The sequence below is a fragment of the Ananas comosus genome, linkage group 17 (assembly GCF_001540865.1).
Source record: "Ananas comosus cultivar F153 linkage group 17, ASM154086v1, whole genome shotgun sequence".
In the NCBI taxonomy this organism is placed as follows: domain Eukaryota; kingdom Viridiplantae; phylum Streptophyta; class Magnoliopsida; order Poales; family Bromeliaceae; genus Ananas; species Ananas comosus.
Window position 1 is genome coordinate 2445583 of NC_033637.1, and position 26284 is coordinate 2471866.

At 38.9% G+C, this 26284-nt stretch overlaps 6 protein-coding genes across 8 annotated transcripts; 5 read left to right on the top strand and 1 right to left on the bottom strand.

Moving 5' to 3' along the window:
• Positions 111 to 2550, top strand: LOC109722742. The gene is made up of 4 exons (XM_020250864.1): positions 111 to 634; positions 1448 to 1708; positions 1933 to 2184; positions 2284 to 2550. Exons 1-3 carry the CDS (start codon positions 221 to 223, stop codon positions 2122 to 2124), a joined length of 867 nt encoding a protein of 288 aa, XP_020106453.1. The 5' UTR covers positions 111 to 220; the 3' UTR covers positions 2125 to 2184; positions 2284 to 2550.
• On the top strand, positions 4368 to 7283 carry LOC109723330 (probable serine/threonine-protein kinase At1g09600). Its single transcript, XM_020251664.1, has 8 exons — positions 4368 to 4603; positions 4680 to 4964; positions 5051 to 5368; positions 5467 to 5694; positions 5812 to 5912; positions 6083 to 6185; positions 6570 to 6968; positions 7125 to 7283. Exons 1-8 carry the CDS (start codon positions 4469 to 4471, stop codon positions 7281 to 7283), a joined length of 1728 nt encoding a protein of 575 aa, XP_020107253.1. The 5' UTR covers positions 4368 to 4468.
• On the bottom strand, positions 6167 to 12001 carry LOC109722741 (putative methyltransferase At1g22800). Of its 3 annotated transcripts, XM_020250861.1 has the most exons (12): positions 11744 to 12000; positions 11534 to 11614; positions 11107 to 11185; positions 10655 to 10796; positions 10471 to 10540; positions 10317 to 10381; positions 10142 to 10220; positions 9966 to 10053; positions 9336 to 9400; positions 9052 to 9141; positions 8533 to 8657; positions 6167 to 6927 (listed from the first exon to the last, which is right to left on the bottom strand). In XM_020250861.1, exons 1-11 carry the CDS (start codon positions 11954 to 11956, stop codon positions 8544 to 8546), a joined length of 1086 nt encoding a protein of 361 aa, XP_020106450.1. In that variant the 5' UTR covers positions 11957 to 12000; the 3' UTR covers positions 6167 to 6927; positions 8533 to 8543. The 3 variants fall into 3 exon arrangements, with proteins under 3 accessions (XP_020106450.1, XP_020106449.1, XP_020106451.1); XM_020250860.1 differs by lacking the exon at positions 6167 to 6927 and having other exon boundaries at positions 8259 to 8657; XM_020250862.1 differs by lacking the exon at positions 6167 to 6927 and having other exon boundaries at positions 8560 to 8692; positions 11744 to 12001.
• Positions 12458 to 16510, top strand: LOC109723051. The gene is made up of 10 exons (XM_020251260.1): positions 12458 to 12847; positions 13190 to 13228; positions 13422 to 13542; positions 14120 to 14181; positions 14487 to 14554; positions 14876 to 14925; positions 15062 to 15131; positions 15549 to 15669; positions 15759 to 15875; positions 16275 to 16510. Exons 1-10 carry the CDS (start codon positions 12473 to 12475, stop codon positions 16368 to 16370), a joined length of 1119 nt encoding a protein of 372 aa, XP_020106849.1. The 5' UTR covers positions 12458 to 12472; the 3' UTR covers positions 16371 to 16510.
• Positions 16858 to 18800, top strand: LOC109723053 (glucuronoxylan 4-O-methyltransferase 1-like). The gene has a single exon (XM_020251261.1). The coding sequence runs from the start codon at positions 17655 to 17657 to the stop codon at positions 18555 to 18557; it is 903 nt and encodes a 300-aa protein (XP_020106850.1). The 5' UTR covers positions 16858 to 17654; the 3' UTR covers positions 18558 to 18800.
• On the top strand, positions 21842 to 26161 carry LOC109723023 (ras-related protein RIC1-like). The gene is made up of 8 exons (XM_020251226.1): positions 21842 to 22006; positions 22121 to 22193; positions 22363 to 22410; positions 22514 to 22561; positions 24528 to 24599; positions 25060 to 25215; positions 25491 to 25594; positions 25810 to 26161. Exons 1-8 carry the CDS (start codon positions 21993 to 21995, stop codon positions 25901 to 25903), a joined length of 609 nt encoding a protein of 202 aa, XP_020106815.1. The 5' UTR covers positions 21842 to 21992; the 3' UTR covers positions 25904 to 26161.

Here is a 26284-nt window from a genome sequence, read left to right on the forward strand (position 1 = left end):
ATTTAAAGCCAAAATTTTGCAAAGCTGATTATTTGGCGACTGGGACTGGACGGGATGAGAACCTATAAATGTGTCCAACTTTACACCCCCATACTCGATCCTCTTTCTCACGTTATCTTTATCGTGTGGCTATGGGCACCCAACCCGTCCCCTCATCTCCTCCCCCCACTACTCCCATTCTCTCTCCTAGGGTTAGGATTAAGCTCTCGCTCTCTCCTCCATGGCAACCAATACCTTCATCATCGCCTCCTCCACCGCCGTAATCTCGTCCTCTTCGTCCTCTTCCTCCTCTCGCTCCCGTCGCCACTCTCTCCTCCTTCCCCATCGCTCCCTCTCGAGATCGCTCCGTAAGGTCAATTGCAAAGCCGCGGAGGTGTCGAAGGTGGAGGGTGGAGAGGCGAAGGTGGTGGAGGGAAGCGGCGACGGCGGCGGCGGTGGAGGTGATAATGGCGGAGTGAATTGGATTCCGGTGGTTCCGCTAGCGGCGCTGCCGAAGGGGGAGCGGAGGGTGATCGTACAGGATGGTGAGACGATCTTGTTGCTGTGGTACAAAGATGAGATTTTTGCGATCGAGAACCGTTCCCCCGCAGAAGGGGCGTACAGTGAGGGGTTTCTCAATGCGAAGCTCACTCAGGTTTTTTCTTACTATTTTGCATTTTAAGTCTTATCTCATTGATGACGATTAGTGGAATTGAGTGATCATCTAACATGGTCAAAATTTTAAAAGTCACTGAATGTTAATGAACACTCGAAGGGTTTGTTCGATCTCTTGTGATTACAGATTTAGTTACTTTTATGGGCTTGAGTATAAAGAGATCAAGCTAGTTATGGATTTTGGCCTCTGACCTGCGCTTAGCCATTACATGGTCTTTTGGAACTTATATCTTTAACTGCGGATAATTTAAAGTAAGCTTCACCAACAAGCAGAGGCGGCTGTTGCCAAGGCATGTGTCATAGTAATCTTAAAACATAAAACTTGTAATGTGTATGCTGTTATCTGCGAAGTGAATGATCACAGTTCTGTTTATAACACCGATGACCCGACAGGAATAGTTAACTTGCTGACTGAATGGGTTTAACGCCAGCACCTAAAGGTTTGATCTTTGGAGCATCTGCATGACATTTTCTGAACCTGGGGATTGTTGTTTGGAGGACTTAAGAAAGAAGAAGCGGCTTGTTGAAAAGTTTCAAGTTCTCTGACTTGAGGATTCTGAGCGGAGAAAAATTTCTTGGCGATTGAAGTTATTTGTTTTAAAGCTACCGATGACATGAATGAATAAAATTTGGTAATAGCAGCAATTAGATGTTATTATGCCCCATTAATTTGGGCCGGCCTCTGGGAGTATTAGAATGATGGGATGTATCTAAATGTTTTGAGTTCAAACTGAGTGGATCTTTCTCTTTTTTTTTTAAGAAATAAAACTCATTTTTCTCTGGTCATATGCAGGATGGCTGTATTGTTTGCCCAACAACAGACAGCACATTTGATCTTCGGACTGGAGAAATAAAGGAATGGTACCCAAAAAATCCAGTTTTGAGGGTTCTTACACCTGCTCTGAGGAAGCTGTTTGTTTACCCTGTGAAAGTGGATGGGGAAAACATATACATTAGCATGAGAGGAGCCAACAGATCAGGTGGATCTGCAGAGATTATTTTTAGTGGCAGAGCTCAACCTGGGATTACTGCATCTGATGTCAATGTTGAGGAGGTCTCTCTCTCTCTCTCTCTCTCTCTCTCTCTCTCTTTGTGTGCGTGTGTGAGTCCGCAAATTAGACGTTATTGTCATTACTTGTGTGGTTATCCTTTATCCACCGCCTTGGAAGATTTCAATGAAGCTAGTAAATTATGCATCGTTTTGCAATATCTGCTCTATCTTTTGTTCATAGCGCACGATTTAAGCTTACCATATCATGCTTTTCAATCCGCTTTCAGGTGAGAATGGTAGTTGATGAGGAGTCCGAAGGTTTTGGTTTCACCGGGAAAAATGAGGTGATAAATGGAAAAGCAGCTATAATCGGCTTCCTGTTTCTAATAGATTTTGAGCTCCTAACTGGCAAAGGCCTGCTTAAGGGGACTGGTTTCTTGGACTTCATCTATGCGATTTCAAATGCTCTGAACTCATAGGCATCCATTCATTTCCGCCGAAAAGGTTGCAGAGTTAAGTGTGTTCTCGAGCTTCAAAAGGTATTCTCCTATTTATCTAATGTTTTGAGCTTGAATGAAAGTGTGTTTAGTGCTCTTTTATTTAGACCTTTCTTTATGTTTGTTTACTTATGCTGTTAGAAACACGAAGGACGAGCGCAGACCGAATTGAATGAACTGCATTATTTGCAGACCATGATGAATTTAATCTTTCCACCCCCCTCCACTAATCATTTTGGAGATGGTTAGTGTTAATTCCTTATTTGCAAAATGCGAACATTGTGTAATATTCATACGATGTACATAACCGCATTGTTGGTTAAGTTTTGTCATGTTGATATCTTGTCACTTTTAACAATTTCGGCTCTGTTTATACAAAATGATGGTTGAATGTGGTATCACTCAGAAGTTTGAATGATGAAACATTCATGCACATTTATATCTTCCCCCATGCTAAACTACTAATGGCCGTTCTCAATATAATTGTAATAATTGTTAGTTTCGAATGAAGCAGTTAGTGTGCTACCTTTTTTTCAAAAAAAAAAAATTGTTAGTTTCTGCTCAACATTTGGTTCCAATATGATGTTGTTTAATTATTGAAATATCTAAATTAAGAAAAAGGAAAACGTTAAACAATATTTAAAGAGTGCCCAACAGGCCAACACAAGCCCCTGCAACCTATGATAGTTAATTCGCGAATTATTTGTGAATTATTGAAAATTTGAATTAAACGGTCCGTTTACGAATTTTTTTTCAAAGATAGAGAATTATTCGTGAATTTTTGGGCTAGTCGAATAATTCGCGAATTATTAAAAATATGAATAAAAAACATATAATTTTTATATTTAAATATAGTTATCTTATATTTTATATTTTATATTTTATATTTTATATTTTATACCGAATTCGTTTTTTAAGTCGAATTTTTCAACGAATTTAGAAATTAAAAAATAAATTTTATGCGTATTATATCCGTACCGAATTTTTGCCGAATCCGAATTAACTGACTATGCCTGCAACCTTCGAAATCTATTTTAGTTAAATTGCTATCATTGGGCTCATCTGGAAACATAAGTTGGTTACTTGTAATCTGAATTAATTATTCCATTAGCGGATTAGCCATTTATGGGAACATTAAGATCATAACCAAGTCGCAGCACTTCATTTCCATGGACAATTTTTTAATTTCTATTTTTAAATTGTTTTAATGTTTTGGCTATATTAATTTTATCAGAACTGGAGCTTCGACTCGACTAAACCTGCTTCCCTCTGCTGTACGCATTTGGAAGTCAGATTCAGCAAAAATTGGAAGTGTCTAATAAACACCCCGCAAAAAAACTTTTATTAATAAAACTTGTACGGTCCATGGCTGACGTGGTGGACCAGGTCCAGCCACTTCTCGTCAGAGCATAGCAAATAGAAATCGATAGGCCATGCGGTTTTTTCGCTGCATTAGCGAACGAGAATCCCCTCTTCTTTCCTTTCCCTCTCCCACTTCGTTGGAGCCTTTGTGTCTCTAATTTTTTTTTTTTTTTCGCTTTTCCTTATTAAGGAAAAAGAAAAAAAAAATCCAATGTCAATCTCTCTCTCTCTCCCTCTAATCCATTTCGTTCTTCTCAGAGGAAACGAGAGGGGAGAGGTTTCAATTGTTCGAAATTTTGCAGAAAATTAGAGCACCGGGCTAACGTTGTATTTTGATCTAATTCGCGAGCTCAAGTAATTCCCCATCTTTTGAATTTTTGGGTTACATTGTTGTGAAGAGGAGCCATCGTTTCCTTGATACGGGATTTGAATTGGCGCATGAGTGTTGAGTTTGTACATTTTTTGGGTACGCCGATGTTACGGGATTCATGCAATTAATCTCGTCTTAAACGATCGATACAAAAAAGGGGAGGAGGAAAAAAAGAGAGGAGGAAAAGTTTGATCATATTCATTGCTTATGGGCTGCATTTGCTCGAAAGGAATCGCCACCGATGAGAACATCGAAACCGTCCGAAAGGCCTCGCTTTCGAGCAAGTCGTTGAAGCGATTCGTCACGCTAACGAAGAAAGAGGAGCCCAAGAAAGAGGAGGCGACGGTGTTACCGAGTTCTAATGATGGTGGCGCGATTCTGGTCAACTCGAAGCCGAAGGCAGATGAGGTCATCATCTCAATGCCGGTGGAATTGAGCGACGAAGAGAAGGCGGCGGCTGCGGTGGCCGTAGATTGGACCAAGAAGGCAGGAGGGCATCAGAGAAGGGCTACTGTGGATGTTGGTGCAAATAGGAATGGTTCCAGAAGAATTGAAGATCGTGGCGATGTCAATGAAGCAGAGGCTCATTTGGGGATGAATGGGGTGCCGAATGGCTTCTCCGGGGAGCATGTCATCGCCGGATGGCCTTCGTGGCTCACTTCGGTGGCAGGGGAGGCTGTGAAAGGGTGGTTGCCGCGCAGAGCGGATTCGTTCGAGAAATTGGACAAGGTAATAATATCTCCCGCTTTCTCCGCTAACTCCTGTGATCTTTTTGCTCTGACACAATCGTTCACAATCCTTGCAGATTGGACAAGGAACATACAGTAATGTGTACAAAGCCCGGGACCTCGAAACGGGAAAGATCGTCGCGCTGAAGAGAGTACGATTCATAAATATGGATCCCGAAAGCGTCCGCTTCATGGCTAGGGAGATCCACATTCTGCGCAGGCTCGATCATCCGAATGTGATAAAGCTCGAGGGCATCATCACGTCGCGCATGTCATCGAGCTTGTATCTCGTTTTCGAGTACATGGAGCACGATCTCGCTGGACTCGCTGCAACTCCAGGTCTCAAGTTCACCGAACCACAGGTCCTTGATCTTATTATCCTCCTTACAAAGCTCCAACCAGTTATATACATATAAATCATTCACATCAACTTATATGTGAATGCCAGGTGAAGTGCTACATGCAACAGCTACTTCGCGGCCTCGAACACTGCCACAGCCGTGGAGTTTTGCATCGCGACATCAAGGGCTCGAATCTTCTGATCGACAACAACGGAAATCTTAGAATAGGAGACTTTGGTTTAGCGACAGTTTTCAATCCCAATCAGGAACAGCCATTGACGAGTCGTGTCGTTACTTTGTGGTATCGACCTCCCGAGCTTCTGCTCGGAGCTACGGAATATGGTGTTGCGGTCGATTTGTGGAGTACCGGTTGCATACTCGCAGAATTGCTCGCTGGAAAGCCGATCATGCCGGGTAGAACCGAGGTATATATATTTATACATTTACCTAGGCTAGGGTAATAGCTTTGGTTTCGGAGATTGCCGTAGCTGACCAATTCTTTCCGGTTGTACGAAATCTACAGGTGGAGCAACTGCACAAGATCTTCAAGCTCTGCGGGTCGCCGTCGGACGAGTACTGGAAGAAATCGAAGTTGCCACACGCCACCATCTTCAAGCCTCAGCACCAGTACAGGCGGTGCGTCGCCGAGACGTTCAAGGATTTCCCGCCTTCAGCTTTAACTCTCCTCGATACCTTGCTCGCGATAGAATCAGATGCTCGGGGCACAGCGGCATCCGCTCTTCAGAGCGAGGTATGTTGTCCAGCATCTCTCATCTTTGTTTCAATTACAGCTAAGTATGATTAGGAGTTAGTTTACGTGTTCCTATCTATGCATTAGTGAGCATTGATTTATGAGAGAAAATTTCAGTTTTTCAGCACAAAGCCGCTGCCTTGCGATCCTTCGAGTTTGCCCAAGTATCCGCCGAGCAAGGAGTATGACGCTAAACTCCGGGATGAGGAAGCTCGGAGGTAACTTTTTTTTTTTTTTTTTTTCCTTCTTTACTACATATTTTAATGAACAATCGCAGAGTTTCTGTTTTCTAGGCACATTTGTGGAGAATTTCATACAAACTTAGAAGTGATGAATTTTTTTTTTCCTTGGGATTTTATATATTTTTCACCTCATTTCACAATTATAGGCAAAGAGCTGCGGCGCTCAACGGCCGTGGATCTGAATCTGTACGGCCTGGGAGAAATGAATCCAAAGGAGGGGCAGCAGAAAATGCCAACTTAGAAATGCAGGTATTTATTATACTTTCTACAAACGTTACAAGAAAAAGACACCCCTGCAAGGCTACATACAACTCACGACAGAAGGAAAAAGAAAAAGTTTTACCTTTTAATTCTACACATCACTACTTAATTTTTCTCCTTTTAAGAGGTTCAATCGAGGCCCTTCTTAATTGCAAAATTACTGGACACAAAGTAGTTTATTATTCCCCCTTCTTTATTTTCTGTAAAGCCACCTGAACTAAGAACAATTTTGCTCGTTCAATTTTAAAACACCTAGACTTAAAATCTCAAACACTAATCATCAAGTTCTTTATTACCTGCATTAGAGACGGTAGGTTGATGGAATTAATTTTGAAATTAAAATTTAAGCCTTTTATTCTACTTCGTGTGCAGAAACGGCAAGCACAAGCAAATCCAAAAAGCACCAGCGAGAAGTATAATCCCCAAGAAGATGGTGGGGCGGGATTCCCTATCGAACCTTCAGGACTACAAACAGGAATGCACGCACCTGGGATTGGATCCACATGGTATGATAACAAGGGGAATCACGGCGATCATCGGACGGTTCCTGGACGCACATACAGTTCAGTACGGGTATCGAACGGCCCTCAGTTACAATCGCAGCGATCGTACGTGCATCAACCAGGGGGTACCGACTTCATAATGCCGGCTAGAACGACTGCAAATTCAAGATACAATCGGCTCGACGTCGCCGAGCCCTGTGAGAAGCAGGTGCTCGACAGGCCAGCCTCTTCTCACAAGAAAGATTTAGGAATCAAGGATACATCACTGGTAAGTACCATACTCCTTACAATATGTTCTAGTAATAAACATTCTATATCAAACAAGTTTATAGCGATTTAACACGAAAATAAACAAATTCCAAGGCTTAAGGTTGTTACTAGTGTTCTTCTGCTAAGATCATATATTTGGTCTCGACGAATTCAGAGTTACGGAGCTAAGAACAAAAGGATCCACTATTCGGGACCGTTAATGCCTCCAGGTGGAAATGTAGAAGACATGCTCAAAGAGCATGAGAGACAGATACAACAAGCAGTACGCAAAGCGCGCCTCGACAAGGAAAAGACAAACAAGAATTTCTACTAATACGGGCTGCTTTAAAAGGAAGTATAACAAATCCCTTACTAGAAATGGCTGCTCCCAGGTCCTATATTGCTGGTCTCAAGACACATAATCGACAGTAACCATGAGAAACAAGTACACTATCCTTACATCCAAGCTAGTCACCATGTACATTGTTTAGAAATAATTGCGTGAACTTGCTCCACCACGTGAGTCATGGACCTGCTAAAGCATCTGTCATCCGTCGTATCTCAACTTTCAATTCTAGCCACTCTTAGAGAAAAAAAGTTTCAAATCTGGAAAGACTTTAATTTACTAGATTGTGGGAATTGAAAGTTGGAGGGAAAAAAGAAAAAGAGGATAAATAGCTGAGCAAGTCCATGACTGATGTGATGGCCAGGTGCAGCAACAATTTCTCATGCATATTTCCAGTTTCATGGAAGGGATAGCTATATGGCCTACACATAGGAAGAAGCTTCCCATGGTTCAGAATCAGCCTCTCTCAGTGTTTCTTAAAGCTTCAGATATTTGTAGAAGTACAAATAATAATATACCTCAGCAAAGCTGCAAAAGAAGCTGTTTCTTGGATCGGCCATTTTGGCACTGAATGAATTATATATGTTTGTAAATCAAGAAAATTGGTTGTGAAAAGCAAAAGGAAAAGGAGTCTATAATTGATTTAGGGTGTATGTAAATTGTATGTTTGTAACTATTATTAGCAGATGATAACAATTCATGATTTTCGCCTTCAGCTTTTTCTCATGCTATTCACTAGATACCTATTATACTTTATTTTAGTTTTGTCGTCTCTTTTCCCCTGACTTCAGCAAGAAAGTCTTAGAAATCCAAATAACTGAAGTTAGAGATGTACATACAGCTTGACGACTCAAAATTTAAATATAATCCTCGAGTCAACCAAATTTTAATTCTATGTCCAGCTTAGATGTCTTATTTGTTATAGTATGATTTCTATTCCACGCTTACATATCTTATATCTACTGGTTAAACTTCCATTATTGATACATAGAATAACGAAAAGGAAACGTTCCAGCAAAGTTGACATTCAGAAACATTTTAAAACTATTCAAACATATGAAAGACCACACCAGTATAATGGCTTGGGGTGGGAAACAAAAATTTTACACTTGCTTTGTAGGGGCAAATGATTTAACTCCAGTACACTGGTTGTGGAGATTGTTCTGCTCAACCTGGCTGTTAGTTTTTATTATTCCCTTGGATATTAAAAAAAAATGGGAAATAAAGAAGAACTTACAAGCTTGGCCATCAGCTGCTCGAACCGAATTGCTTCTGGATGTCCTTAAATGATATGGTGGCAGAACCTCTCCTCTTGGCCTTCTGCTGTGATGGATGCTCCCTCCATCCCGTCATATAGATTACCTATTTGTTGAAAATTCGCAACCATTGTCTAAAATCTGTCACAAAAGGAACATAGAAAGATTTTCCAAATCTATTGGTACTACAAAAAGGTTGAGTTTATGTTCACTGACAAATATTAGTTACTATTTTACTATCAACTCGGGCTGTCAACACAGCTCACCAAGTCAGCTCGTATTTGGCTCAAAATCTACTTATAAACAAGTAAACAATCCAAGGTTGAGCTTAGCCTGGCTAGCTTGTTTTCAGTTTGACCAAGTTTGTAAATATAATAAATAAAATAAGTAAAAAAATACAATATAATGTACTATATAGATTGAGATGAAGAGCAGTGGTAAGAATGAAAGAACTATACCAATATCAAGTATACCCAAGCAATATTGGGTCTGAAGTTTACCTGAAAAGTTGCTGGAACAGTACCATCTTCAGCACCAAACATTGACTGATAAACTGCAGCAGTCGCCAAAGCTGTATCTCTCTTCAGAATCTGGTAAAAGTTGTAAAAACCCTAATAGTCAGGGACAAAAAGGGGCAATCTAGTAGCTAGCCTTAATTACCTCAAGACAATGAATAATAAATCTTTATAAATTAAGATATCTTTCAACAAGGGAAAAAAAACAGCTGCTTTTTTGTTCTTTCTTCATTTTTCTTTGGTTGTCGGGGGGGCGGGAGGGGACTTACAGGGTTTCTTTGGAAAAGAGCATTAGTCTCACCCATTGCTCGGAGATGTTCAACAAGTTCCAAGGCTAGAAAAAAGAAGTATACATCAGAGAACAAAAACGAAAGAGAAAGAGGCAGTTATTGCCATGACAAATGCAGAAAACACAGCTTCCAAGATTTTCCAATACTAACAGTAAAACTTCATAGAATTTAATTTCTAGCTGCTGAAAATTTCCACTCTTAAAAAAGAAAAAAAGAAGAATTAAAAAAAGACCAATGTGATAGCTTTGCAAACTTGATCAAATGCTACACATAGTCAGAAATATACAGGGTCATACAACTGGAAAAAGAAAGCAGTAGATATTTCCCCTAGAAAAAAGAAATAATTCTTAACACATAAAAACTTGGGGAGTGCCGTATTGATGTTTCTTTGTGAGTTCTATATAAGTAGGGCTGATCAGCTATATGAAACAAAGTGTTTGATTGTCTACTTAGATCTTTTCATGAGGCTAAGCACTATTAGGTCAAGCTCAAATTAAAAAATAAATTCAATCATCAATTGAAACATTAATCAACGTAGGGCAAATTTCTAAGCAAGGGACCAGGAGTTTGTGTCAACTAAACATCCAGATGATTATCATAGGCACTGACCACTATTGTATTTGACAGTATATTGATCTACATCAACACCAGGAAGGGTGAAGCCTGCCCTTGTAAGAAGATTTCCTGCATCACGCACCTGAAATAATCAAGAACAGCAGGATAGGGTTAATCTAGCCTTATGTCTAACTCACAAGCCAAAATAAGATTGAGATCAGGACACGTACTTGTGCTAGAGGAGAAAGTCGAGGACTGATACCTCCCTCTCGTTCCATTTGAGCAATTGTACATGCTATTCTAAGCTCTCTGATTGTTACGGCCCAATCATAAGACACAAAATAGAGATAATAAGATGTTAAAAGTCAAAAGGTAATAGACTGCACAAGTTGAAGAATTAACAACTTTAAAGTCTCTCCACCAAGAATAGCTGCAAGGAAGAGACCATCAGGCTTCAATGCAAGTCTACACTGCCACAGATTTAAATTACTCTTCAACCATTAGGCAGTGCTTAATGAAATATTAAAATCAAATAAATCAAAAGGTCTGTAGTGCATACTTGTATCATTGCTCCAGGGAGATCATTTGTCCAATGAAGTCCCAAACAACTGATTACCAGATCCAGTGAGCTTTACATAACAAAAATATCAAGAAGTGCTTTATGGGGAAGGAAAAAATAAAAAATCATAATGTGACGAACCAGTTAAATGAACTTCATCCATTTAGAAAAAGTGTATATTGACCTTTCTTTGATTGGCAGGAACTCTTCATCTCCAACCACAAACGAAGTCTCAAGGTTGTCATCAAGGATATTGTTTTCTGAATCCCTCAACTTTTTAACCATGTCGAATGACATATCCATCATGATCAGCTTTTCAATTCGACCTGGTGTCAGGAAATAGACACATGAACTCAAAATAAGTTTAGAAGTGAACTCCATCATTAAACGAAATAAGAAACGGTAATTTGGTTGATTGTGTCCGTTTTCTGATGTAATGAAGGGAATGCCAACATAGCATCTTCCCCCCACAATTAAGCAATGCGATAGAGAGAATCCATGGTTAAAGAATCAATTATTTCACAAAACAATGACCAAGCATTGATATCAGCATGAAGCAGAAAAATAGTGAACTAGGGTAGGGGCTGAAAGGCGCATAGATTTGGAACATTTACAATTTAAGCAAACAGAACTAACCCCGCCCACGTAACAAACGCCTGACAGACGCTAAAGACCCCCCAAGACATAATGCCGTTGGAAATGTCTTCCTGCAATCCTGAAAGACACAAAAAATTTCAGAATAATCCTTTGTGCAGCTGGAATGCTTCGAAATTCTAGAAACCAAAATTATTTCTAAAGCTACCAACTGAGCATTCTAGTTAACTCCTTTTATTAGGGATTAGTTTTTTCTCATTCTAATAAGAGCTATAGTATCAGAATAGAATATATATACATATAGGAAATATTTCTTTTGAAATAAAACTTCACCCAACAATCAACTAACCAGTTGATACAGTTCGCTAACTCAATCGACTAAAGCAATTTTTGAGTTCATTACACCTACACAGCAATTAATATTGCTATAGATAGAGAGAAATCCAAATAGAGGTCGATTGGAGAGCACCTCGAGGCGATCGAGAAGGTTCTCGGCGACGGAGTCGACGAAATCGTCCTTCCCCCGCATCAACCACGCCGCTCGATCCCTCTGCAAGTGAAAAAAACGAGAACGAAAAACGAAAATGAAAACCCTACTCGATGATCCCGATTCGAACACAATCCAATGCCTTAGACGTAGAGCTCAAGTAGAGCTCAAAGAAGAGAGAGAGAGAAGGACCTGTTTCCTCTTGAGGTCGCGATCGAAGATCTTAAGCCGGGAGCTCTGGAGCCCGTCGCCGGAGAACTCGGCGTCGCCATTATCGTCGGGGGAGGAGGAGAAGGGAGCGGAGGGACGAAGAGGAGGAGCACGACGACGGGGAAGAGGGAGGAGACGATGTTGGGAGGGTTTTGCGCTCCTCCACCATTCTCTCGCGATTGCTTTTATAGACATCTCCGCGAGCTGCTCTGCGGCGCCGACGACGCGCGGTTACTGTGAACTGCCTGTATAAAGATGACTTCGGCCTCTACTGATGAGAGAATTATTTGAACTTCGTGTGCCACGTCATCGCGTGCACCGCCCTATTTGGGCCATATTATTATCCTGGTATGAAATTGCAAAATTATAAAATTTGAATTATTAAACGCACTTTTTAATTATAAAATAGTTTAAGATCTTAGATTTAAAATCAACATAAAATGACAAGTAGAATAATTACGTTATAAGAGAGAAGTCAGTTTTAATTCGCTGACTAAAAGAGGTATATATATATATTTAAACTTATACAAAGTTTGGAGAGATATATTTTAAATATATGTACTATTACTTTTGTTCATAAGAAACAATTTTTTCCTCGGAAAACTATTAAGCGCTGCGGTCCATCCATGTCTGACTTGGTGATCCAAGTTCACCGATTTAATTTCTCGACCAATATCAGCCTTAGATTGGAAAGAAGACACGTGTCTTTAGATGGGGGCACCCAATATGATCCTCATTGCGAAACAGCCGAGTCTCGCCCGAACCAGCGCTTCACACAAACCCAGAAACAGAAGCAGAAGCAGAAGCAGAAGCACCATGCTTCTTTCTCCGGCTTATTATCGCCCACTCCGCTTCTTACAATCTCCTCCTCCTCCTCCTCCTCTTCCTAAGCGAGATTCCTCAACTGGATCTCCACAGTTTCCTAGAAAAGGAGTTCGAGTCCCCTCAAATACCAAACCCCGAGCGCTTTCTCCCAAAACGGAGGACGATACCGAGCGAAGAACCATAGGTTTGAAAAGCGCTGGTGGAGGAAGCCCATCTAGAAGCTTCTTGTCTCTTCTCTGCCCCCTCCTCAAGTTTTTTGGTGTAAGGATCTTTTACCTCTTTTTACTTCGGTTGCGTTTGTATCCGCTGGTATACTTCGCTTGAAATTGTTTAGTGTCAAATAATTCTACTACAAGCTGTGATGCGCAGGTACGGCGAACTCTGAAAATCTTAGGATACGATATGCCGAATATCGAGTTTTTTATCGACCACAAATTCATTATGTGAATTTGTAAAAAGTGAGATGATGCATATAACAAGATTTTGATATGGGTCACTTCAGTATATCTCAATTCAAATTAGGACAAGAAAGGGTCACCTGCTTATCTTTCGAGTATCACATTTGTATCACTTATGTGGTTTTCAAATTTTCCTTGTGCGCAGGGAGGAGATCCCTCGCAGGAACGCAACGACATTATAGAGGTATACTCATCAAAGCCACTTATTTGCTTCTATGTCGAAATGATATGGATATTCGACCCATTTATGTTTCGAATTTTCCTTCTAGTTTCTTTTGTTGCTCCAGAATAGAGATTGCGTTATTTGAAATACGAATGGTATTGGCGAAGCAATTCATTTTGATTGCTTTCTGTGTTTCTTCGAATCACCGTGCCAGGTTGCAACATCTTCGTTGTCGAGCTTGGCTCGGCTTCCATGGGGATCGAAATCGACAAATGGCGGTGGAAGCAGCTTAAATTCTTCGGAAAGTCCAACAAACTTGCAGTTATACGAATTCGGTAAATTTTTCCATACAGCCTTATGGAGGTCCTGACCATACTAAACGCTTTTTCTCTGACGTGATAAGACGGCTCAATTTAACATACGTACAAAAAATTAGTGAGGTTTAGGGTTGTGCTTGTAAATAGTGTAAATGTACATAATTAGTGTCTCAATTTTGACATTGTTACTAACAAGGTTTTAAGTGCCCGTCGGCACGGGTCGTATCCACCGTGCCGTACCGTGCCAACAAGATACTAGTACGATACAGATCCCGTGCCGATGGCACAGCTCAAAACCCTCTATTCTTTAAATTGGTAAGTAATTTCCTCAATAAAATTCGAAAGATGTGATAAAAAGACATAATAAATAGTTAGAATATTTTGTTGCTAAAGAAAATAAATATTTCATGCTATTATGTGTCGGCACACAATAATTTTTTTGACCAGCACATATCGGCACGGCTCGGCACACATCATGCCGTATTGTGCGAGCAAGTTTCTGGCACGACCCCGTGCGACGGTACTTAAATCCTTGGTTACTAAGATATGTTTTCTTTTATTCAAGTAATATGTTCTTAATGGCATTTGTCGACAGAGGCATGCCCCTTTTGTAGGAGAGTCCGAGAAGCAATGACAGAGCTCGATCTCTCTGTAGAGGTACTGAATGTGTTGTCCCTGAAGTTTAACTAAATTTCCCTTTTTCATATAGAAGGCATGTGGCAGTTAATCTTGAGTTCCAGCTACACTGTAACTGTTTTTTGATATTCTAACTCCTTTGTGTTGCTGGAAAGAAGTATTATCGATTAAAAGTTTAGAGTACTTGTCTTAATCAACGTTTGTTGATCTAGATATTGGAGTCGGATTGAGAATCACTAATCAGAAACAAAAACCCATCATTTTGTTCTGAGCTGTTTTAATTTTTTGAATTGTCTAATAAGGAATTATTTGCAAATTATTTTCAGGTTTATCCTTGCCCAAAAGGATCACTAAGACATAGAGAAATTGTTAGAAATATTGGTGGGAAAGAGCAGTATGTATCCTTTATGGTTCTTAGAGACGTATCCAACCAAGTTCATGAAATTTTATGCCCTAATTATATATGTCATGTTAAGCTTAACATTTGTTGTGTCCTGCAGTAGTATATTGGATCAGATTATTGGATTATCTATTTATGTAGCAGAATATAATTTGAATAGCACTCAAACACTTATTCTAGAAAACCTATGCTAAGCGCAGTGATAGAACTGCATATCTTGCCCCCCTCCCCCTCCCCCCNCCCCCCCCCCCGGCATCCATGCAGTTCAGGACACTTTACAGCAATGCTTGACTAAAGATGGTATTGATGATGCAGGTTTCCTTTCCTTGTTGACTTAAACACTGGCATGTCGATTTATGAAAGTGGTAAGGATAAGCTTTTATGTGCTTCAAGTACATTTTAATTGAAGTAGAAAAGAATTATTTATCATTTATCTTACGAATGACTTGCTTGCAGTTATGAACACCTTTTGCTTCTATAAACCCCTTTTTGGTTGTCCAGGAGATATTGTGAAATACTTGTTCCAACAATATGGCCAAGGAAGAAGCCCCACATTTGGGCTCTTGGAGAGGTACTTACAACTTGGCATTATTGTCAACATGCTTTGAAAGCTAATTATGTTCTTATATCAACATTACTAGATTTGAGTACTGCAGCAAAATCAGCAGTAGACTACAGCTTCTACCATAACTGCATTTGACTTGTTTACAATGCAATATGCTTTTAGGAGCTTGAATTTGTGATGTAACGGAAGCAAAATCATTCCCTCTTCTTGCTTTACTGCTTTAGATGTTCTTTGAAATATTGAAGTTTATAGCTCTGCTGTTTAACTAGCAAATATCAAGATATTCTTAATAAAACCCTAAAGAAATAGCATTTTCTACGTTGAAAGCTTGCCCAAGAGCTGAGTTTTTTGTCAAGAACCTTGAAGTTGCTTGACAGAACAAATTTGCGTAGGAAATGTTGAGTATTTCCTGCAATATTGCAGCACAATTTTTACGGGATGGGTGCCTACACTTCTTCGAGCAGGAAGAGGGATGACGCTGTGGAATAAAGCAGGAGAACAGCCTTCCAAGAAATTGGAGCTTTTCTCGTATGAGAACAATGCTGTAAGCATCACTTCTGAATTTCTTTTTTCATCTTCAATTCGAGCATAACTTTGATCTTTGCCTTGATGCTTTTTCTTCTGCTTCTTCAGTTTGCCAGGATTGTTCGCGAAGCACTATGTGAATTGGGGCTTCCTTACATTCTCCAGAATGTTGGAGAAGGGTCATCAAGATCTCAGCTGCTCGTTGATTTATCAGGTTCCAAAGAGGTGATTCTTACTGAACCTTTTACTTGATGCTTTAAACGATGTTATAGATTTAACTCCTTTCACTAATCATAGCATGTTTTCTTCTGATACTAATGTTTAAGGTCATTGATTTTATCCAAGGATGTACATATTTGCCTTTCTGTTTGGCCGGCCATATACCTAATATTAATTACATTGGCCAACATGATAAATGTTGTTTACTAGCTAATCTAGGACAAGTGGTTAAATCCAAAAGCTCTTTCAAAAGTTAAAAAGGACATGGAGCCGAAACACAGACATTTCAACAGATTGCATTGGTGCATCTGTGTGGTAGTTCTAATTGACTCGTGCTATTTTAACACGCGATTCGGAAACTTGCTCAGAATACAAGTTTGATACCATTGTGGCTTGATTTTGCAGGTACCGTATCTGATCGATCCGAACACAGGATTTCGATCAGGTGACCATAAGAAGATATTGTGTTACTTGTTTCAGACATATTCCGTTGCAATCTAACCTCTAGTTTTCATTTCCTAGTTCTTCTTGGAAAAATAATATCCGATCATTAGCCATGTAAGATCCGAAACACACTGAGCTTTTACACTGCTAATTAATTTTTCGCATCAAAATCCTTTTCCAATATGTTAACTTGGTCATCATTTTTACCACGCTCTGTTTCTGGATGGTTGTACAAAAAACAAATTCAATTTCCTTACCAATTCTGGTTGCTGATATGTCACCATCTTCTTCGTCCCCACTTTTAGTCCTTTGGAAGGTTATTTGGTTGTTCCAAATGCCCCCAAACCTTTCTATGTCGAGAATTAAATGGTAATTGTACCGCATTGTGGGGGATGTTTTAATTATAATTATTATTTTAGTACGGTTTCTCCAAATATCTAAAGAAAATGAATCGCTCAATTCATCATAACCATCTGTGCATTTTGGTAATTATCAATTTATCATGTAATCAACTCACCACGGAATGCGACTCCACAACTTTTGTACTAAGGTAACTTTTACTCTGGAAGGGACGCGTGCTTTATACTTGATGGTAATCTGATTGTGTTGGTTGCAATATTTCATTGGAGGTCGTTAGGTCGGTAGTTAGCTTCGCAATTACACTGGCCATAGATGAATGCGGAACATTGATTCTTTTTTGCACAAATTGTACAACTTTTTGGTATTTTCTTAAAACGATCAATCATGTATCTATATGGAACGACCAATCATGTATCTATGGTCCCATCTGGTGCGACACTCTCACCTGCTCAGCGGGGAAGCCATGTTACACACCACAACAAGCAAAGAAAATATCAAATCATAGAGGCATGAAAGGTCAGAGTCGTAACAACTCACAACCACTCCTTTGTCCGTAAGAATTTATAAAAACCGCCCAATCCAATTATTTCCTTTACAGAGCGGAATAACGTGCATCATCGGTGTCGCTCTCTCTCTCATTACACACTCGTACACACACGCACCTAAACCTTAATTGGGTATTAGGTCACTTGTCCTGATCACTCTCTCATTTGCTGCATCTTCAAGTATCAGCAATGTCCAGCCAACTCCTCTAGTCCTCTCTTGTCGTTGCTAACCACCCCCAACCACACAANAAAAAAAAAAAAAAAAAAAAAAAAAGGGAAAAAAAGAAAAAAAGAAAAAAGAAAAAAGGTCCCGATCAAGAACTTAAAATACTACAACCCATTACCCACTCCCAGAGCTTTCACAGTTCTCACGACCCTTCTCCTCCTCCTCCTCCTCCTCCTCCTCCTCCTCTTCCCCTATAATTTGTTGCTAAAGATGAATATCAGAAAAGCACTTCACTTACTAGCCATGAAGGCCAAGCTACAAAACTCGTTTCGAGCCAGAACAAAACCGATCCTCCTCGGCTTCTCCCTCCTCATCATCCTGCTCCTCCTCGTGTTGAGATCAAACCTCTCGCCCACGCCGCTAAACCAGCGGGCGGCGACTCAGGCGGCGGCCGGTGCGGCGTCGTCGGCATCCCCATGCGCGAAGCTCCCGGCGTCGGTGGCCGACGCGATCGTGCACTACGCGACGTCGAACGTGACGCCGCAGCAGACGCTGGACGAGATATCGGTGACGGCGCGCGTGCTGGCGCGGAAGTCGCCGTGCAACTTCCTGGTGTTCGGCCTCGGCCACGACAGCCCCATGTGGAGCGCGCTCAACCAGGGCGGCCGCACCGTCTTCCTCGAGGAGGACGCGGCGTGGATCGCCACGGTGCGGGAGAAGCACCCGGCGCTGGAGACGTACCACGTCGCGTACGACACCCGCGTGAGCGACGCCGAGGGCCTGCTGGAGCTGGGGCAGCGCCCCGAGTGCACGGCGGTGGCAGCGGGAGGCGGCACGGCTTCGACGACGACGACGTGCCGCTTGGCGCTGAAGGAGCTGCCGAGGGTGTTCGACGAGGTGGAGTGGGACGTGATCATGGTGGACGCGCCGACGGGGTGGATACCGGAGGCCCCCGGGAGGATGGGGGCCATATACACCGCCGGTATGGCCGCGAGGATGCGGCGCAGCCCCGGGGAGACCGACGTGTTCGTGCACGACGTCGACCGGCCGGTGGAGGATAAGTTCTCCAGAACCTTCTTGTGCGACGGCTACCTGAAGGAGCAGCAGGGCAGGCTCAGGCACTTCGCCATCCCCAGCCACTTGAACAACCCGGGAACGCCATTTTGCCCCTGAGCACGCAGACTAGCTAGATATATTCATACATTTTAATTACTCTTGTTAATGATCTGTTTTATTTTTTATTTTTTATTTTTTGTTTTAGCGTATAATTAATTTGTTCTGGATGCATGCATGGGTGAGCTAGAGTTGCTGGCTTCAGGATAAGGAGATAGGCATATGTACGCGCCTACTGGATGAGAATTGGTGATTCGGATACTCAATCTTCTTAGCTTTTATATTGGAATTATTATTGGTGCATGATTGAGCAGTATTATTATTATTATTATATTATTATTATTATGATTATGATAGCCCCTATATATTTGGCCATTTGTTGCTTTCTTTAGCTTTTTTAAGAATGGCTGCGCGGAAATGCAATAGCAGTTTTTTTTAGTAGTAAAGGTTATCTAATAGTTTTAATTGTAGTAGAAGCAAAAGTGCTAATTAAAGCTTCTAAAAAGGTTCTAATTTTGAAGTCTTATTAAAGGCTAATTTTGACTCTCCATTCATAGCAAAAGCCACAATTTTTTTTTTTAAAAAAAAAAAAGTTAGCATGCTATTTGCTTCGTATATTTCATTTAGAAATAAACTTAGCTGGAAATGTGAATCAACTAGAATTCGAACTTGAGTTTCGGATATCAACCACCAAGTCCTTTTGTCACTTGTGCTAGCGACGGTCGATGCAAAAGCCACAATTTTTATTTACATTAGAATCATCTAACCATTGATTTCAGTATGTCCTAGGAAAGACACGTTACGGACTCACCATTGATTTCATTGCATGAGTAACCATTAATTTGAGTATCTCTCTCGCGAAGACATTTGGCAACTAGTCCCGGCGGAACCAAACTCGCCATTAATTTTTAGTTTGGCAACTACTCCCGACGGGCTTCGAATCCGCGGCTCATAAAATCAATGCTCCAACCAACTACTCGATTGCGCCCCTAAAAGCTTAATAATTAATATATAAGATCCTAAGTTTGAAATTTATTTATTTCATATTTTTGGCTACATTTATTTTTTAAAAAAATTAACAAAATGGTAACTTGCTATTTTTTTCAGTAAAAGAAAAAAAAATCTGATGCTTCAACCAACTGAGACACTCAATATTATTTTTTTTTCACATACATAATAATTGATAAATATTATAATTCTAAGGGTGCCAATTGAGCGTAAAACCAAATACATAATATACATGCTCAAACATAAATATTGAGTTCATGTCAATTATGTGATTGAAAAAAGTAACTTTTAGAAAAACCCTTCTTTATTTATCATTTGCTGTCGTAATCATGTGATTAGTAGTACAGTTTTTCTTTTCCCATTATAAGGATCTGTATTTTTAAAAGATAGTGGGAATATGCTATCTTTTATAAATCAAATGTGATAAAGTGTACAATACAGTATCCTATTATTTAGAAATAATGAGACAAAATGCTTCACTTAAGACTATTGGATAGTTTTACAGTAAATGCATGCTATTTTTTTCTTTTAGAGAGAATGATAACATGCAACTGCTTCATTTTTTTTTTTTTTNGATAAGGAGATAGGCATATGTACGCGCCTACTGGATGAGAATTGGTGATTCGGATACTCAATCTTCTTAGCTTTTATATTGGAATTATTATTGGTGCATGATTGAGCAGTATTATTATTATTATATTATTATTATTATGATTAGGATATCCCCTATATATTTGGCCATTTGTTGCTTTCTGTAGCTTTTTTAAGAAAGGCTGCGCGGAAATGCAATAGAAATTTTTTTTAAGTAGTAAAGGTTATCTAATAGTTTTGATTGTAGTAGAAGCAAAAGTGCTAATTAAAGCTTCAAAAAAGGTTCTATTTTGAAGTCTTATTAAAGGCTAATTTTGACTCTCCATTCATAGCAAAAGCCACAAATTTTTTTTTTTTTTTTAAGAGAAAGCTAGCATGCTACTTGTTTCGTTTATTTCATTTAAAAATAAATTTAGCTAGAAATGTGAATCAACTAGAATTCGAACTTGAGTCTCGAATATCAACCATCAAACCTTTTTGCCACTTGCACTAGCGACGGTCGATGCAAAAGCCACAATTTTTATTTACATTAGAATCCTCTAGCCATTAATTTCACTATGTCCTAGGAAAGACACATTACGGACTCACCATTGATTTCATTGCATGAGGAACCATTAATTTGAGCATCTCTCTCACGAAAACATTTGGCAACTGGTCCCGGCGGAACCAAACTCGCCATTAATTTTTAGTTTGGCAACTACTCCCGACGGGCTTCGAATCCGCGGCTCATAAAATCAATGCTCCAACCAACTACTCGATTGCGCCCCTAAAAGCTTAATAATTAATATATAAGATCCTAAGTTTGAAATGTATTTATTTCATATTTTTGGCTACATTTATTTTTTTTAAAATGAACAAAATGGTAACTTGCTATTTTTTTCAGTAAAAGAAAAAAAAATCTGATGCTTCAACCAACTGAGACACTCAATATTCTTTTTTTTTTTCACATACATAATAATTGATAAATATTATAATTCTAAGGCTGCCAATTGAGCGTAAAACCAAATACATAATATACATGCTCAAACATAAATATTGAGTTCATGTCAATTATGTGATTGAAAAAAGTAACTTTTAGAAAAACCCTTCTTTATTTATCATTTGCTGTCGTAATCATGTGATTAGTAGTACAGTTTTTCTTTTCCCATTATAAGGATCTGTATTTTTAAAAGATAGTGGGAATATGCTATCTTTTATAAATCAAATGTGATAAAGTGTACAATACAGTATCCTATTATTTAGAAATAATGAGACAAAATGCTTCACTTAAGACTATTGGATAGTTTTACAGTAAATGCATGCTATTTTTTTCTTTTAGAGAGAATGATAACATGCAACTGCTTCATTTTTTTTTTTTTTTAAATATCTAAAATTATTAAATAATTAAAATTTGAATTTGATATCAAAATATTAATCATCAAGCACTCTTCTACTTATTGGGATGGTCGGTGTATATGTGCCATGTTATTGCTTCCCCCTCACGTCCACGCAGAACACAACAGGGGCCCGCAACAAGTTGTGTGCAATAGAAGCCGAAATGAATTGGGCCGGCCTATCGCGTAACACAAATTGGGCCCAAAATGTCGGGCCATGTAGTTGGGCCGATTCTCAAATTGCGGCTCAGATTTTTTGGCCCAACCCAACAATTTGCTCACATCAGTGGTGGCACGCACGTGACCTTCCCCATCCTTTTTTGCGAGCCACGCAAGAAGTCACGTGACGCTCAACTTCAAAGAAAAGCGAAGAGGACAGAGCTCGACACCCCACCCGGAGATAGAACTGTTCTTTCCTGTCCAGTTTATCGCCCTTTCGACTCCCCAGCCCTGGTAGAAGCGAAAGAGACGATTCTCGATTCTTTGCTTTTTTTTTTTTTTAACCCCTCCTTAGTCACTAATCATGAGCAACGAATAGTAAGATTCAGTCCTTGTTTCTCATCGATCCTCCACCAATTTTAAATTTTTTTGGCTAATTTTTCGTTGATTTAACGCGATTTTCCTCCTTTTTTTGTCATTTTCCTTCTTCAGCGATTACCTCTTCAAGCTTCTGTTGATCGGAGACTCCTCCGTGGGGAAATCGTGTCTCCTCCTGAGATTCGCTGTGTGTATCGATTTGTGTACCATTAGCCCCCTTTTTAATCGATTCAATTTCGTATTAGTGGAGATAAGCTAATTTTTTTCCTCAAATTTTATGATGATCTAAGTTGGGAATTTCGATTAACATCGTTTTCTCAACGAATTTCTGATTTATGTGGGTTTGTTTCTTTCAGGATGATTCCTATGTTGATAGTTACATCAGCACAATCGGCGTAGATTTCGTGAGTTTGTTCATAATTTTCTGATGTACTTGTTTTTAAACATTATATCAATGATTAAATGAGTGTAGCAACTTTATTTTAATTTAATTTCACTTAATTTCAGAAAATTCGCACAGTAGAGCTGGACGGGAAGACGGTCAAGCTGCAGATTGTAAGTGGTTTAGAGATTATTCGATAATTAAAAAATATTTACTTTGATTTTAGATAATTTTGTCTTTTTAAAATGCTCTAGTTGTAATTTTGTATTGAGATTGAAGTTTGGTTACTATAGGTGATTAGTTGTTGGTGTGGGAAATTAACATTCGAAGGGTTTCAATGGGAGTTGAGAGTGGGGAATGAGGGGGATGGGACCACTCTTACCAGCCAAAATGATGTTTGGATGCATATTAGGGTGCGTTTGGTTCGCGCTATCTTTTAAAGATTCTTAGTAATCTAATGGGAATAAAAAAATATGACGGTGTTTGGCTAAACGCACTAAGTAATCTAGTTGGTAATATTGGATTCACTTGGGAATAAGATTTACCCCAAAATACTAATCTCATTTCCTTGAGGGAGAGTGGGTATCCTCATATTAATGGATTGGGGTAATCATAATATGTCTAATCTCTCTCTTTCTTTCTTCCTATCCGCCGGCTAATTGATATTATTTTTCTTTACACTCTAACCTTATATCTCTCTCTAAACTTATTTTTCTCTCTAAAATTCAACTTTTTTTTCTCTCTCTAAACTAAGCTTTCTCTCTCTTTCTCTCTCTCTCTCTCTTTCTAAAATTTCAACTCTCTCACTCCCTCTAATTTCGACTATATTTTTCTTTCTATTTTTTTAATTATGCTCTCTCTCTCTAACTTATACTCTCTCTCTCCCTTTTTTCTGCATAGATGTTGAAATTTTTGGTAACATTATCTAAAATTAATTAAATAAATAAATAAATTAATTGTATATTTTTTATAATATTAAATAACATGGCTAATTAATATTACCGTGCGAACCAAACACAGAAATTTTACATTCTTAGTAATAGGATGAATAGGAATAAGATTTTCGGATATCTTTTATTCCTAGTAATCTTTCATAATGCGAACCAAACGCACCCTTAATGTAACTACTAGTGATGTTGGGTCAACAAATTAAACTTGTAATATATTTACTGAGGTTGTGATGCAGCTATTTTGCGAGAATGTTCTGAGTTGTGGTTGCATGATTATGCTGACATTATGCAATATGGGGTCACATTTTTTGTTTTTATTTTAAATCTCATATAGGCGAAAGATGTACATTTTACTCTTTATATTTTTTAGTCTCACATGAGTATGTTTAATTTGAGGTACTTCATTATTTTGATCTCCATTTATGTGTAATTTGTAAATTATTATTTGTGACCTATAAGCTATTATCTATAACCCATGACCTCTAATCTATAATGTATATATTATAAATTACTATAAATTATGAATTAAAACTGATTACAAGTTGCTTCTAACTCTTGCTTAGGCAGGAAAATTAATGAATTACCCTAAAAATCTGCGGTAATGGCTTCAGTTGAGTTTTTCATTCGACCTTGTAAATGCATAGTTCCCGTCTATCATCTCTAGCACCAAAGAGTAGGATTGGGGAAATTTATGGTACCAGCTTGTTCTTTTGTTGGGATGTTGATGGTGGGTCTGGGGATGCTGGAGGGTTCTAGAATCAAGGGTCCCAAGAATTCTCTGATATCAAATATCCGAAAAACTATATTTGTAAACATTTGCTGCCCCAGCTACCTTAACTACTATAGTTTTGGTAAACATTAATATGGTAAATCTTGTTATGCAAGTACCGTTTTCATTGAATGTTTGGCTATAGGTGCAAAATTGCTGGGGACCTTAAATCTGACTAATGCATGTAGGAACCATTGTGAAGAATTTGTGCTCATGGTGCGTCATTATATCTGAATTATTTAATGTACTTATTACTTGACAATGTCCTCAGAGCTAATTGTTGAATTTTGAATGCATGTTCATTAGCTAAATCATAAATAGTTATGCGGAGAGAGATGAATCTTGGTCAAGCAGAATTTACTTATGTTATTTTATTTGCAATTTAGTTATGATAATAAATAATGTTGCTTCCTTGTTTAGTGGGACACAGCTGGGCAGGAGAGGTTCAGGACAATAACAAGCAGTTATTACCGAGGAGCGCATGGAATCATCGTAATGAACTTCTCTGAACTTATTACGCTACGTCATTTTAGAATGACTCCTCGTATTCTAGTTCATGTTTATTTTTCTTTTGAAACTAAACAAGGAGAATGCCTCCATTAATATTTACTTATTTTTCTTTCTATAAGAAGAAACCTACGTAAGTATTTCAATCTTCATTTTGTCATATTGCAATGTAAATGTTCCCACAAATACTATATAATATTTTGGTATACTGCATCAGTCTGATTGTACTATAAATTACAACTCATGATAGGAAAACATGTCAAAAAAATCTTTGCAATTTCAACAAGCACGAAACTCTCAAGCAATTATGCTAGAGATGCTTAGGTCAACCTAACTTGTTTAGAATAACTCATTTATATTTGTTCTTTGGTTTGCTCGGTTATCCTTTGCCTTTGATTCATGCGTGCTCATGTTTGCAACATTAATGCCTTGAGACTCTTCCCAGATTGTTTATGATGTTACCGAAATGGAAAGCTTCAACAATGTCAAACAGTGGTTGAGTGAGATTGATAGATATGCCAGTGATAATGTATGCAAGCTTCTTGTTGGAAACAAATGTGATTTGGTTGAGAATAAGGTCGTTGAGACAGAGAAGGCACAGGTAAGAGTTCTCTATGATTTTTCCGTTATAATATTTATTTGCCTTGCTGGTTTGTCTTTATTTTATTGTCACCTAGGTGAGTTAATTAATGCTTCTGTTGTATTGATTTTTATGTGTATAGACATCTGATGTCTTTCTTTTATGGCTTCAATGGACTGAAAAAAGAACTAGGGGTAAAAAACAAATGTTACTGACAAACTTTTACAAGGCAAACAGTTAATCTGAGGTGTTAATGTATGATCTATAATTTAAACTGATGGCTCCTTAAACTGTAGGCTTTTGCAGATTCACTAGGCATTCCTTTCCTTGAGACAAGTGCAAAGGAATCGATCAATGTGGAGAAAGCTTTCTTGACTATGTCTGCTGAAATCAAGAAAAGGTAAACAGAAATGATTACTAGGAACCTTCCCTACATCCGAGTGTTCTTCCAAGTACTTAAACCAACATAAATTGGACTTTGTAGTGTTGAACTTTCACTTAATGTGTCGGATTATTTTCCAGTATAATAGTATTAGACATAGTTAATATTATCTGTAATCGCTTAATCTATGCAAAGCAGTAAACTCATGACAAGTATTGCTGGTTTTGGCGCAGAATGGGGAACCAGCCGAGCACGGATAGAAAACAGACGACCACAGTCCAGATGAGGGGCCAACCTCTTCAGCAGAAGAGCAACTGTTGTTCTTAGACACTTTACCCTTTTATACTAACTATTACAATGTTGGTTATGGAAAAGACGAAAGAACATGCGTCTCATGTTGAATCTTGAGCACTTACATAAGGAATGTATGGTGGGTGTGTCTTCCTTTTGGTGGGTGTGACTTTTGGAATCAGTGTTATTCATCCCTCTCCTGAGGGCACAGTAGCTTGTCGGATGGTAATGTACAAAACTTAGTGATGTGAGTAACATGCTATGTTGTTTTGAACACCCTACGCGAGATTTTTATGGGTTTCAGCGCAACTGAAGCTTGCTTTCATGTTTGATGATAGAAACCATTAAACCAGTAGAGTGGAGATATTACCTCACGATGTCTGGTAAAATAGTTAATGCGGGGGTGGTAAAATATAA